The 12,973-nt window shown below is 46.3% G+C and overlaps 1 protein-coding gene across 3 annotated transcripts in view; it reads right to left on the bottom strand.

The window, feature by feature from the left end:
- Nucleotides 1-12,973, bottom strand: part of LOC133351767 (FERM domain-containing protein 4A-like) — a 231,774-nt gene that overhangs the window by 166,340 nt on the left and 52,461 nt on the right. Inside the window, exon 1 of one of the 3 annotated variants that reach the window (XM_061567260.1) lies at nucleotides 4,698-4,804. The exons of the other annotated variants lie outside the window; for them this stretch is intronic. Coding sequence (XP_061423244.1) covers nucleotides 4,698-4,763 — 66 coding nt within the window. The 5' untranslated portion in view covers nucleotides 4,764-4,804. Of the gene's footprint in view, nucleotides 1-4,697; nucleotides 4,805-12,973 lie in introns of those variants that run through there. 3 annotated transcript variants of the gene reach the window in all.

Below are 12,973 nucleotides of genomic sequence, written 5' to 3'. Positions count from 1 at the left end.
ACGAGTAACATTTGCTTGTTTATATATCTATATTTCAAATGCAATTAGAGAGCCACAGCAAAATAATTAAAGCGCAACCGGCATGAAATTCGTTAAATGTAAATTATGTACGGCACAAGTCATTAAAGATATGAGAAAAATATTGCACTTTTTTGTTTACGAGTCCATGTACCTGAAAGTAAAGATAAGCTTCCACTGGCGTGCCCGCGCGCTGCATCTTAAAGCTTTTTGAAGTATGGAATTGAAAGGCGTCACCGCAAAAAGATCAAAGCCGCCAATGATAAAAGCAGATTGGTCTGTCACACATAACTGCTTTGCCGCTTCTCACTCTCGTAGGATTTCCAGCATGTGTTCGCCAGAGTACTGTGCATTATTTTCGATTCATTCCTTACCCCGGCACCGCGATCAATTGTGCTCCCAGGTTTTATCAAAAGCCTCTGGAGGAAATTGAATGATTTTGCACAAGAGAGCTGCAAAACCGCAGAGCCATACAAACACAATTTACAACAGTACAAAATAATTACACTTTCTGTGAAAAAATGTTCACTTAATATCGATTTTTTTTTAAATGCAGCTGCTCTTGTTAACGCTTTTCCGGAAATGGTCCACGTTTGTTTACGTGTTTTCTCGTAAAAATACAAATATTTGGAGTGGTAGTCGAAGTGGTTCATAACATCATCGTGGCTTCGGTTAAAATTGTCCTAGACGCTGCCAAACACAATTGCCAATTGGAATCTGGATATGACTTCAGATCAAAATGTACAAAGGTAGAGTGCACAAGAGTGGACATGGCGCGTTCTACTCATTTATGAATCTCGTCACTCCGTGCCATTGCAATGCCAAGTTGCCATAGTTTCTCAAATTAAATATTAAAAGTGCGTTTTTCCGATGAAGTGTTTCACAATGACAATGAACAATTTACTGGATATCTGTGGACAAAAAAAAGCTTCATAGCTCGTCGGATTCCTCCAGTGTAAATAATTATTCCGATTCTGAGCGTTTCTCCGAGTATATCGTGGCCTCTATGCTCATCCTCGGTTGATGCAGTAAGCAGTTAGTACAGCGTGTCAATGGCAGCACTGGGAAGACAAAGGCAGCCAGGAGCTGTTACTTGCAAAAACACCCCGTCACTTGCCATTCTGGACTTAACAGATGCTAGATAATACTTGCCCCATAGTCCACAGGCTTTATGGGATATCATTAATCTTGTCTTTTATATGCTCACGCTATGCTTTTTCCATTTTTTTTTTACCCAAGAAATAAATATATCATAAGGGCTAATACCCCTCGAAGGGTTAAAAGAAAATGGAATGATTGTTGTCTCAAACAGGGCAACGGGGGAGCTTATTGCGGGCATGATATATGCCTGTGATGTATATCCTCCTTGGGACTTAATCGGGACGTCAAACATTAGCTCTGCAATTGATTCCCCATGTCTCTATCCATTGCCCCCGTTCTTCAGTAAAAGCAAATGAATGGAAATTGGCCATGGTCAGACCTAGATCTTTTCTGAAAGAAAAATAAATATCAGTTTGTTATATTTTGCTATTTTCTTTGAACCTATCTACGTGACTTTACCGAAAGACCCAAGAATATGAATTCCTGCAGTCACGAAAGCTTTAAGTCATGGTTAGACCTATAAAACTAGACTAAAACTATTTTTTTAAATTTTATCACGTAAGGCACGCTGAGCTATACAGCTATTTTTCAGAAGCGACCTGGCCACAAATGATAGCTTAACGAAGCGGCTTATCTTGTGAAAATTTATAGCAGCCAAAAATTGCGGAGGGATAAAACCTGGAGGGCCCGGAGAAAAATCCACGCGATGACGGGGAGAACGTGCAAACTAAAAATATACAGCAGGCGTCAGGGTCGGGATCGAACCCGCGAGCCCTGTATACCAGGCAAGGCAGTTAACATCTCTAGATTTGAAGCTTTCGTGACTGCAAGTATTCATATTCTTATGTTTTTTCGGTAAAGTCACGTAGGTAAAAAGATCAAAATTAATAAAAGTAAAATAAAAATAAAATAATATAATATTTTACTTTTATTAATTTAGATTTTTTTACCTACGTGACTTTACCGAAAAAAAACCTAAGAATATAGTTAACATCTCACCACCGTAGCTCCCCTGGCAAGAGGAGGGGGTGGGGTGGCATCCTAATGTTACCCAGATATTTATTTGTGTACACGATGGTTTGGGGTGTAAACATCGAACCGATTCTCTTAATAAAAAGCACTCTACGTAGGGTACACGGTGATGTAATGTCGTGGTTAATCGCTCAAACTACCGACTGTATTGGACTTGTGAAAAGTATTTCAATCTAGTTTCTGTCCAATATCTACATTTTAAAATGCCAAGGGAAGCGCTTAATAAATATATCCCTGGGAGCGACACGATGTGAGAAATCTTCATGAAACCACGGCGAACGCAAGTGTGATATTCGAACCAGTCCTGATGGCTCCCCTCGGTCGACCAAGCCCGAGAAATGTACCTTGTGCTGCGTGTAAACATCCGCACCGGGGAGACAAAGGTGGCGAGCTGGGTTTGGTGGTGGCACACGCACACCTTCAGTGTGCCGTGCTGGCCTTACTAGGTGCTCACAAACAGCACTTGCCCAAAGAGTCAGTTAAAGGGTGCACAGGAGATTTTTTTTTATCTACACACATATATATATTTGCTTGTTTGGCCAAAGGCACTGGTTCATGGTGACGTGTGTCGCTGCCCCCAAAGCGGTCTCTTAAAGGCCCTCTTTTGCCTAACGGATGGCTTTTACATGAACCGACCAAGCAAATTTCGCTGGGGCGTCCGTGCAGCGTACATAGATCGCTGCGAGGGAGGGGAGGTGTCATGCAGATTCGTCATACCCGAGGGATGGCTCTCACCCGACCAGAGTTGTTGCGCGCACGTTATACTTTTTACTTCGTTTAGTCCGTTATGTTGTTTGCCCGTCTTTATTTTGCAGTGCGAGGCTGTATTTAGATACGTTAAGTAGACAAAGCGCGAAAAGCCGTGAGGTTCGTGAGTCCTGGATTTTGTGCCTGCTGGATCTCTACCGCCGCGACGCATGCAATGTCACTTACGAGTACGCCTTCAGCCGTCCATCTGGAATCTAGTGGATACAACTGGTCAACAAAGGCCAAGGGAAAGACTTGAAAGATCTCATACGTTGCTGTGCGCGGGCTCTGCCTTTTCAATAAATGCGGTCGGCATGCTCTCTCGGTTCGCAGAGAAATGAAAAAGTGCACTGCGCGGGAATTTAGAATTGTGTGCAATAACAATTATGAGCGTTCATATTTTATTTCTGCTCTGTGATGTAGAAACACAAAATGGTCGCGAGACAATAATTTAAATCCGCTTTTCAGAAAGCTGCATTGTAACGGGCTAATTATAGCACTCTACGCTTTTTCAGACTGTTTTTTTTTGTATGAAAAATATTGTCATATCTCCCTGCACGATAAATAATTTGCACACTGTATAATGCTTATTGGTGAAGTGTAACATGCGGGTGGTGTTTCCTTATTTAGCAGGTGGCGCAAAGCTTAGAGCCGAAGCAAGCAGCTGCCATCATTACTGATTTCTCAGCTTTTCACTAGAAAGCCTCTTACCCTGGTTATCCGTTGCAAACGGCTCTCGGATAAGAAAAAAAAAGCCAAAACCCATGAAAAGTTTTTTTTTTTTTTACGCGTGTGGTCATTTTCCAAAGTGCACACAGCGGTCAATGCCTTGCTGCAAAGGCACTGCACGTTTGTGTGTTAATGTTTTGCTCCCATTGTTTACAGTATGTAAAATGACGTTTTGCAAACACTGCAAGGCAAAACATCATACACCCGTATAAAATGTACGAATTGGAAACTTCAGATCTTGCAACATACAGGGTTTTTTTCTTTTAAATAGTTGATCCATTGACAGATGCATGTAAATTTGGGAATTTTCCAATTTATAACAGAAACTAGGCGACTGAGCAATGCGTCAATGTGTTTCGTAGGGGTCTAACGATCTATCGAGTAATATCCGTTTTGAAGCTAAACGATACGTTGCATCGAAACTTGTGGGTAAGAATCGATGCTTTTTTAAAATTAGTAATGATATGTTGTATGTAGAGGGTTAATGTGATCCCTGCAGCCGCTAAAGGTCACTGCATTCATTACAAGATACAAAAAAAATTAACCCGTAAAAACAAAGTTTTTCACTATAAATCCTTTATATGCGTGGCATCGGTTTTATGTTATTATTCATTTGTTTTTCTTGAGTAAGAGTTTCATTTTTATCACATTGGTATTTTAAATTAAATATGAAAAAAATGTTTTCCTAAAAAGTGGAAAATTTTGAAAAAAAAATTTTCACGAAAATAAATTGTCACGCACAACGAGTCTGTGTGCGAAATGTCAGTTCGATTGGATCACGGGAAGTGGGTTAAAAAACGACCGAAATATTTGCACGGTCGTAAGCGCGCAAGCAAGCAAGTGAACTTAATATAAAGGATTTACAAATAGAATCAGTCCTTCAATTATGATCTCAAATCATGATAATCCATCTCCACGGCAGATGAATCGTAAGGCCCCGAGTGATATAGCTTGAAAAAGTTCATTGCCAAGTCGTGGTATTCACAAGAATAGACTGATGTGTAAAACAATAACCATTGCACAGTCGTCGAAATGAAATGTGCACAACACTGGAGTGTGTTCGTACTCACAAACACGTCCATGAGCAAGTGGTCCAAGGCCATCTCAAGGGTGTCCAACTTGGCAGACAGGGTCATGGCTACGACCAGCAGTAAAAACCCACACGCGACTCCAAAACCACATCCACCGGAGCTAAGATACAATTATTAAACCCCGGCGCCCTTCTGAACGGCCCACTGCACATTAAGCCCCCCGTGTTTTTAAAGAGCACAACCTTAGGCTCGCGTTTTTTTACATTTATAAACCCACAAAATCCACCCCAAATCTCTACTTGTGTCCTTTCCGTCTCGCTGAGCAATCTGGAGGTTCCAGGGCATCTGGCAGCATCGCAGCCGCAACACGCGCAAGGGAGGGGGGGGCCTTTCTCGGTGAATCTCCACTCCCAAGTGGCAAATCGGCGCTGGGCACGCGAGGGGCTGTGCGCCACGGCGTGTGCCACTGGTCCCGCGTGTTCCGCCCTCCCTGTTCGGCGCTCTAGGGGAAGCTTGACCCCCAGAAGCCAAAGCCAGCGCGGGAACAGCGGGCGATTGTTGCGCGGCCAGACTCACCCCGGCAAGAAGAGAAAGAGAGATTCAGCCGGCGAAAAATTTCCCAGCAAGAAAAAAGGGCTCTTTGTGAAATACATTTTTGGGACACTCTTTCATTTCGCGTGGTCGCACGCATCTTGTTTGGATGAATTCAGTGGCCATTGCATAGCCGGGAACGTAAAAAAAAGCTCTGTTTGTGGGGGTCTCTTTAAGCCGGTCTTTAATTGCTGCCCCATGTTTTAAAAAATGCACCCATTATATTGCCTATGAATGTATGAATTGCGCACATAAAGCATGTATCTTCATGATTTCCACTTCCCGTTTATACTCACACCACCACCTTCACATACATGATTGTGATATGTACTTTGTGTGTGCAAAGTGAAGCTGTATTTGTGCAATATGCAGGATGCATTTCACACATTGTTAACACGATGCACTCACATTCATCTACCCCACTGTCGCTGTGTCGCTACAATGTACATGTTTTTTCACAATCCACAGACACAGACGTTCATCTACTCCAGCACCCCCCCCCCCCCCATGTCATTATTTAATAAACAATTTTAAAAAGGTTACCAAGCGCTGAGTTGCGAATGCCAGCAACTAATCAGACACACACAGAGCGTGGCCTGTAATCATAATGCAGGCATGTGCCCTATAACATATTCCGCCCATATATGCAATATAATGATATTTTGTGCTGGGAACATCGTCGGCCGAGGCTGTAAAGCTTCACAGCCACCTGCGCAGGTGGCGATTTCTGCCAATTAAGTTGCCTCTCTGGTGACCCAAACCCCTTGGCTCTCGTGCAAGCCCAAAAAGCACACCGCCGCCACGCCAACAAGTCGAGTTTGTTTGCTGCTAAGCACGCAAGGCTTCCCGTGCCGCAAATTAGCAAAGGCGACCACAGAATGCGTTTAATCCAACTTTAAAGCCTTGCGCAAACAAAGCCTGCCGTTGGTTCATTTCAGTTCAGTTCTGCACTTCAAAAAGACACTGGTGGGCATTACCTCCCAGCCTTTGAGTCAAACTGTATGGCAAAGCAGGTATTGTAGTTTCGCGCTGCAGTGCGATGTGCTTCGTTCAGCTGGTAGAGCCACAGGGCCGCCTTCTAACGTAAGAGGCCTGGGTTCAAATCCCAGCCAGGTTCACTTAGTGCGTCACCGTAATCCCTCGGAATGCGCCTGCTCGAGTCTGATCGTGGAAAGCTAAATGGATTTGAGCCTCGCTAATGCTTGGATTGGGTGACCACCATGCACGACACTGGTTGTTACAGGCTGCTACGGCGCTACGTTATAGGCAGGAGAGGGCAGTGCAGCAAGATACATGTTTGTACTTTGCTCATTTACTAACAAAGAGCCCCCATGACCAACACAGCGAGGGGGGGGGGCTTCATCTAGCAGTGGACTTGGGTATGAATATGAATTGCTGACCCGCCCCTGCTGGACATCTCCAGGATAAATAAAGATTCGGATTCTGATTTGGAGCGTGAGGATTGGGAACGATTTTAAACACATTCCTGCGGAGGGAGCTGGTAGGAACGTTGGGTTGCTCAGTCAATGGCCAGGGTCAACGGCGGCGTGGTGTATTCCGCAAATATGCCCGACTGTGAGGGCTGGCACAAGCCGGCGTGAGTAGGTTAAACGTTGAGTTTTATAAGGGCACCACGGGGTGACCAGCCCCTCCCCACCCAGCCCCATCCCTCCCACCCCTCACCCAGCCCCACCCCTCCCTCCCCACCCAGCCCCTCCCCACCCTCCCCACCCAGCCCCTCCCCACCCTCCCCTCTCCACCCAGCCCCACGCCTCCCCACCCTCCCCACACAGCCCCTCCCCACCCTCCCCACCCAGCCCCTCCCCACCCTCCCCACCCAGCTCCTCCCCACCCTCCCCTCTCCACCCAGCCCCTCCCCACCCTCCCCTCTCCACCCAGCCCCACGCCTCCCCACCCTCCCCACCCAGCCCCTCCCCACCCTCCCCACCCAGCCCCTCCCCACCCTCCCCAACCAGCTCCTCCCCACCCTCCCCTCTCCACCCAGCCCCTCCCCACCCTCCCCTCTCCACCCAGCCCCACGCCTCCCCACCCTCCCCACCCAGCCCCTCCCCACCCTCCCCACCCAGCCCTTCCCCACCCTCCCCACCCAGCTCCTCCCCACCCTCCCCTCTCCACCCAGCCCCTCCCCACCCTCCCCTCTCCACCCAGCCCCACGCCTCCCATTTTTGGATGCACGACGGACGGACGGACACAATAATCCCCTGTGGGCTGGTGTAACTAGGAGGTTCCTACCAGTATTATAACACTGTTGGGGCAAGTGCTGTAAGCGAGCACCTTTGAAGGCCGGCCCGGCTCACGAGGGGGTGGGTGGCCAACACCACACCCTGCCGCCTTTGTCTCACCCGGTATTAATGTTTACACACCACACTGGGTACTCGTTTCAGGCTGAGTCGACCTAGAGGAGGCCCATGACCGGTTCAGATAATCGTCACTGGTGTTGGCCCTGAGCGGGAATCGAACTCGCCGGGTTAGTAGCGTAGCGCGCTCACCACTACACTACCGCTCTCCATAATTGCACGAATCCTTTACGTTCGTGTGTCTGCTAAAAAACAATTATAATCACCCACAGACACACGTGCCACCAAGCGCAGTGTTTATAATCGAAGGGAAATTTGTCAGGGAGTTGTTGCACGCTTAATTATGTGTATTGCGCGGCGGAGACTCTGCAAGCGCGTTCAAGGCATTTCCAGGAATTGTTCATTCACACGAGAGTAGTTGGCGGCTCTTTGATGATGGGGGCGTCTGCCGAGTGTTTGCTCTTTTGCGGAACATTAACCTCATTCACGACTGCACATTCTACAAACTCACCATCTGAGCTCAAGCGTCAAGGAATTCGGAGAATAGTGACGCAAATACCTGCTTGCAGAAGGCACCATCTACGCGAGTATGTTCAAACTGGAATTGGCCGAGCATCCGAATGCAGGGCCCTCCGAGACAAGGGAAGTCGAGAGAGTCATCATGGATTTACTTGGTTTAAAAAAGTATGTTCATTTAATAAAAAAAAAATCTGTACGGTACACATGAAACACGTAGAAGTAAAATAACAATTTGAATCTAATGACCGCACCTCCAATGGGCACGATTGGCTACATCCGGTGCGAAAGAAGTTTAACATGCACGTATATACATGCAGGCCTACTCATACAGATGTAATGCGGTAGACCTCGGAAGTAGCTTATTGATATCCACTTCCACGGGTCGTTCTGTCGTATGAAGGGTTGCACTATGCTGCGAGAAGACTTCACGTCACGACACGAAGCGCTAGCACGATCACGATAAAACTGATGGGGGTGGGGGGGAATAAGCAAGCGATCATTCTTCAGAAGGTTGCAATGTAACGGGGGCCAGTCTTACTTCTAAGAGTGCGGGCTACTCTTTTAGACCTGTGTTTATCATGCACCATTGCCGCGGCAGCAGTGCCGGATTAAGCTGGGGCCTGGAGCATATGTTGCTACTTTTGCTACTGCGATAATCCGGCACTGCAAGTCAGTGCATCGGGTTTTTATTTAACCGTCGATGAATGTGGCGCTCCGGCACCACAGCCGCAGTCTTCCAAAGAGGAAAAAAAGGGGGCAATGAGAGAGAAAGAGCGGTCTCTGTTCGGCACAGTGGACTTCAACATACCCCGACTTGAGTAACGCGGAAAATGTCACTGTTAATCGAACACGGAGGCTTTCTCGACCAATATCATCCATAATACAGGTTTCTTTGGGGTTAGATCGCGTAAATATCACACTGCACATTTTTGTCACAGTGCACATTGTGACGCAGCTTCGTTTATTCCCACGAATCCCGATGCCCCCGCATGTGTAGTAGTAATAACAAAGCACTTCATTTACCTGGAAAGGATTAAATAGAAATTTAAGGATAAACGAGTTTCAATACTCGTTTTAGGAATGTCCTGCATGGGGATGTTTGGCTAATTCTAATGAATGTCACGTACTCATGAATGGATTATCCAGAGGAAAATCACGTGCATGTAATGGCTAGAATGTAAAGTTTCGAACAGATATTTTGAATAATCCACGTTTCTGATTTCCACTCCTGGTCACCTCCCAGCCCAAACCGACAAAACCTGGAACTGTAGTCCCAGGAATAACCCTCCGCGACAATTAGCCAGGCTCAACTCTGTTAATTTTCAGAAATAAATGGCATTTATTGATCTCAGGACAATCATCACGGGTGTCTCATGATTTATGTTTTTCCCACGAGAGTCCTACATCGGGATGTTTGGCTGATTCGCGATTAACGAGTAATTGGTGTGTTCTAGCGAACTCCGAAAGAACCAAAGAGTATGAACTCAGTGCTGCCACCCCCAGGTCACCCCACTACACAACACCTACAACACCTGGCATGTTCTGGTTGGTTGTTCTGCTACAGACCACGCAGAGGGAGATTTGCTTCAAACGTTTTCCCGCTGAATTGCTGTTTTATTAAACCCGTTAGGCGTGCCCCCGTGCCCGACTTGATCCCAAACAAACAAACAAAAACCCTGACAGACGCGTGGCCTCTTGTAATGGAGAAGACATTTATCCTGGCGGGCAATAGCAGTGATGTTGCAGAGTCAGCACACAAGCTCAGCAGGGGAACACACGGGCGGATTAAACGCTGAGCCACTTCATGCTCCACCACATTCAACAAAAGACTAAACAGCCCATCGTTATTCGCATACTGCGTATTGTTTAAACGGAATGTTGTTTCGTTGTTTCTAATCAATGTTACTATTATATTTGAGTCGCCTGTATTTTTCGCGCGAGCCGGTTTTTTAAAAATGACTTTGCGATCTGCTCTGTCGAATTCTATTCTTGACATCGGTTGACATCGTCTGTGCCATGCGTCGGATGTGTTTATCGCAGGCTATGGGCTCGTACTTTGAATATCGACCGAGCAATGTTGGCACGACGTTACCCAGCATGATATGAATCTAATTCACTCCGAATCCACGTGTCCCTCTTTCTGTTTTTATCGTAACTCCAAGCACTTAATCACACAGCTTTGCACATTTCCCAGCTTGCATTCATTCATATTTCATTTTTTGTCCTATTTTCCAAGCACAGTATAAATACATATGCTCGACATGAATGCATCGATACAGTACAATCTCATTGTTACGTGTGGCATAAAACTACTCTAGCAGCCAGAATTTTTGTAAGGAATTAAAATAAAATCCACCCGAGTAATCTTCAGCAAATGTTATTCCTTCGCTCCACGTAGTGTCGATACATTTGTGGGCGTTGCAGTTTATGACGGTATAATTTCAAGAGGCAATATCACACGCACCAGCGACCCACGTCAACGAGTCGCGAAGCAAATTAGCGCGGTGGGGGATTCTGGCAGGGAGGCGCTGTGCGTTTTACCACTCTCGCCAAATTGCCGCACGGTCAAATGAGCAAGAAAGTCACTCATTTTCAGCGTCACCGCGTTGAAGCCTTACCCCTGTGGGCTCCGGGTGGCAGAAATAAGTAAAAATAGCGCGCACGAAACTATTGTTTGCGGGCGTGAATACACTTTGTTTCGAAACTCGCCATCTGTGTCACGAACACTGCCTTGTACAGGAGAATGCACAACAGGATTGACATTTTTTGGCATTGTACATTTTTTTCGACTGTTATTTGTTCAAAGTGTTGAGCTGCTGCTCAACACATTGTCCCAACCACCACCGCCAATGTGTCCGTGGTTGTGCTGATTATTGTTGTGTGTGTGGTTGTGCTGATTGTTGTGTGTGTGGTTTTGCTGACCATTTTTGCCGATGTGCTGTCTACCCCCCCCCCCCCCCATCCATGTGACGTCCAGCATGATGTCTGACGTTTCCATCTATGTGCTTTAACCTTCTTCAGGAACGGAATATATCGCTATATACACACACACGTGTACGTTTCAAAGCAGCGTTGATGATAAAAAAAAATAGTGTTTTTTTTTTAATTTGTACTTGTTTACCACTGCCACTGATTATTGTGATTTTTTTTATTTGATTGGAAAATGTGTGTTTTTAAAATACTTATATTTCTTGTACACATTTAGAAATTACCCGAGGACTCTGCTCTCAAATATAATTATCATAGCTCTTCAGTCCCTGCTTTGTAGCCACGGCAGATGCCACGATGTGTGCTGCACTGACTTTTCATCAAGATAAAGGCTCAGTAGTCCGTGTCAAATATCAAACAAAAACAATTAATTCATCATAATATTGTCCGCGGAAGCCTACGCATGAAATCAATATTCATTTTCAGACCCATTCATCAATCGACTGTGTAACCAAGGCACCAGCCACGCTGTTTGGTCACGGCAGATGTTTGGCCATACTTCACCACACTGTCTTCTTGGTTCTTTCGGTAAAGTCACGTAGAAGGGAAGTAATAAAATAATAAAAATAAAACATAACAAAATAATTCTGACGACGTTTCGGCCACAACGCAAGCAGACTCTGCCTTCTCGGCAGACCTGTTCTCCACCTGCAGACGGCTGCTTGCGTTGTGGCCGAAACGTCGTGAGAATTATTTTGTTATGTTTTATTTTTTATTATTTTATTACTTCCCTTCTACGTGACTTTACCGAAAGAACCAAGAAGATGAATCCCTGCAGTCACGAAAGCTTTAAATCGAAATTCACCACACTGGTTGAAGGATGGGCTGGGGGGTGGATGCTGCTGTTGAATCGAGGCCTATCCCACTTTCCTTTCGTCCACGGTCTCGCTTGGCCGTGACAAGGCAGGACTCGTCTCTATGTACAGAGACCAGAGAGTCGTTCCCAGGCCATTTTCCCAGGCAGTTGTGTGTACGTTCGCAGCACGTTGCTTGATGACGCCGTGCCTATGGACACGCTACGCTTGACGTCGAAAGTGTTGCACCCCCCCTGAGTAAACATTTGCCCTCGTGGCCAGACATTCCCCATTCAGCGGCTGCGGTGAGCTTCGGCCGCTTGTTGTGAGATTGTGCGGCAGCTTCACAATTTGCCCGTTTGCGCACACAGTGCTCGAAACTGTAACAGACAGATGGGGTAGGTAAATAATGTTCGTTGCGGGGAGTTCACGCACTACCTGCTCTCAGACCTGGTCACCTGGGTTCAATTCCCAGCCATGGCAAACATCGGCGGTGAATGGGATCCGAACTTGTCTTGGGTCACCTCCCATCTTCAGCAACTTAGACTGACCAGAATGGTGAGGTTTGGTCAAACAACCCGGAACACACGAGGCTTTTCGACCAGCTCTGGATTTATAAAAAAAAATGGACTTAACGTTTCATGGGATATGTAACCTACAGGCGAATGAACCGCAAGAAACGGAACAAACAAAAATAAAATACATTTTTTTAATAAAAAAAGGGGTGACCCACCCCCCTCGAATCGTGTTCTTTCATCGAGGCAATGTGCGAACAAATGTGCCGCCCAACTCGCCCCAAATTCACGTGAACGCAGACCGGCAGCTGTGCGCGCGGCTCAATCAACACCTCTGATTAGCTCGCTCGGCTACGTACGGTGCAAAGGAAGTTCAACATCGTACATACATACAAAACGTATCCTGAGCAGCGTGTCACTGCGAGCAAACACGCCGGTCACTACTTGAGTGCAAACACAGAATCGCTTAAGAGCATTGACCTCCCCCCCTGCCTTACAGCTCTCTTCTTTCCTCTTCAGAGTACAATGTGACTTTGGCATTCGAGACATTTGTAAGATTGAAGGAGAATTCCATTGAGAGATGGGGGGGG

The sequence above is a fragment of the Lethenteron reissneri genome, chromosome 38, assembly GCF_015708825.2.
Source record: "Lethenteron reissneri isolate LAM-NWPU_2019-01 chromosome 38, ASM1570882v1, whole genome shotgun sequence".
Lineage (NCBI taxonomy): Eukaryota > Metazoa > Chordata > Hyperoartia > Petromyzontiformes > Petromyzontidae > Lethenteron > Lethenteron reissneri.
The sequence above is the reverse complement of the archived record's forward strand: the minus strand, read 5'-3'. Positions and strand labels throughout refer to the sequence as shown.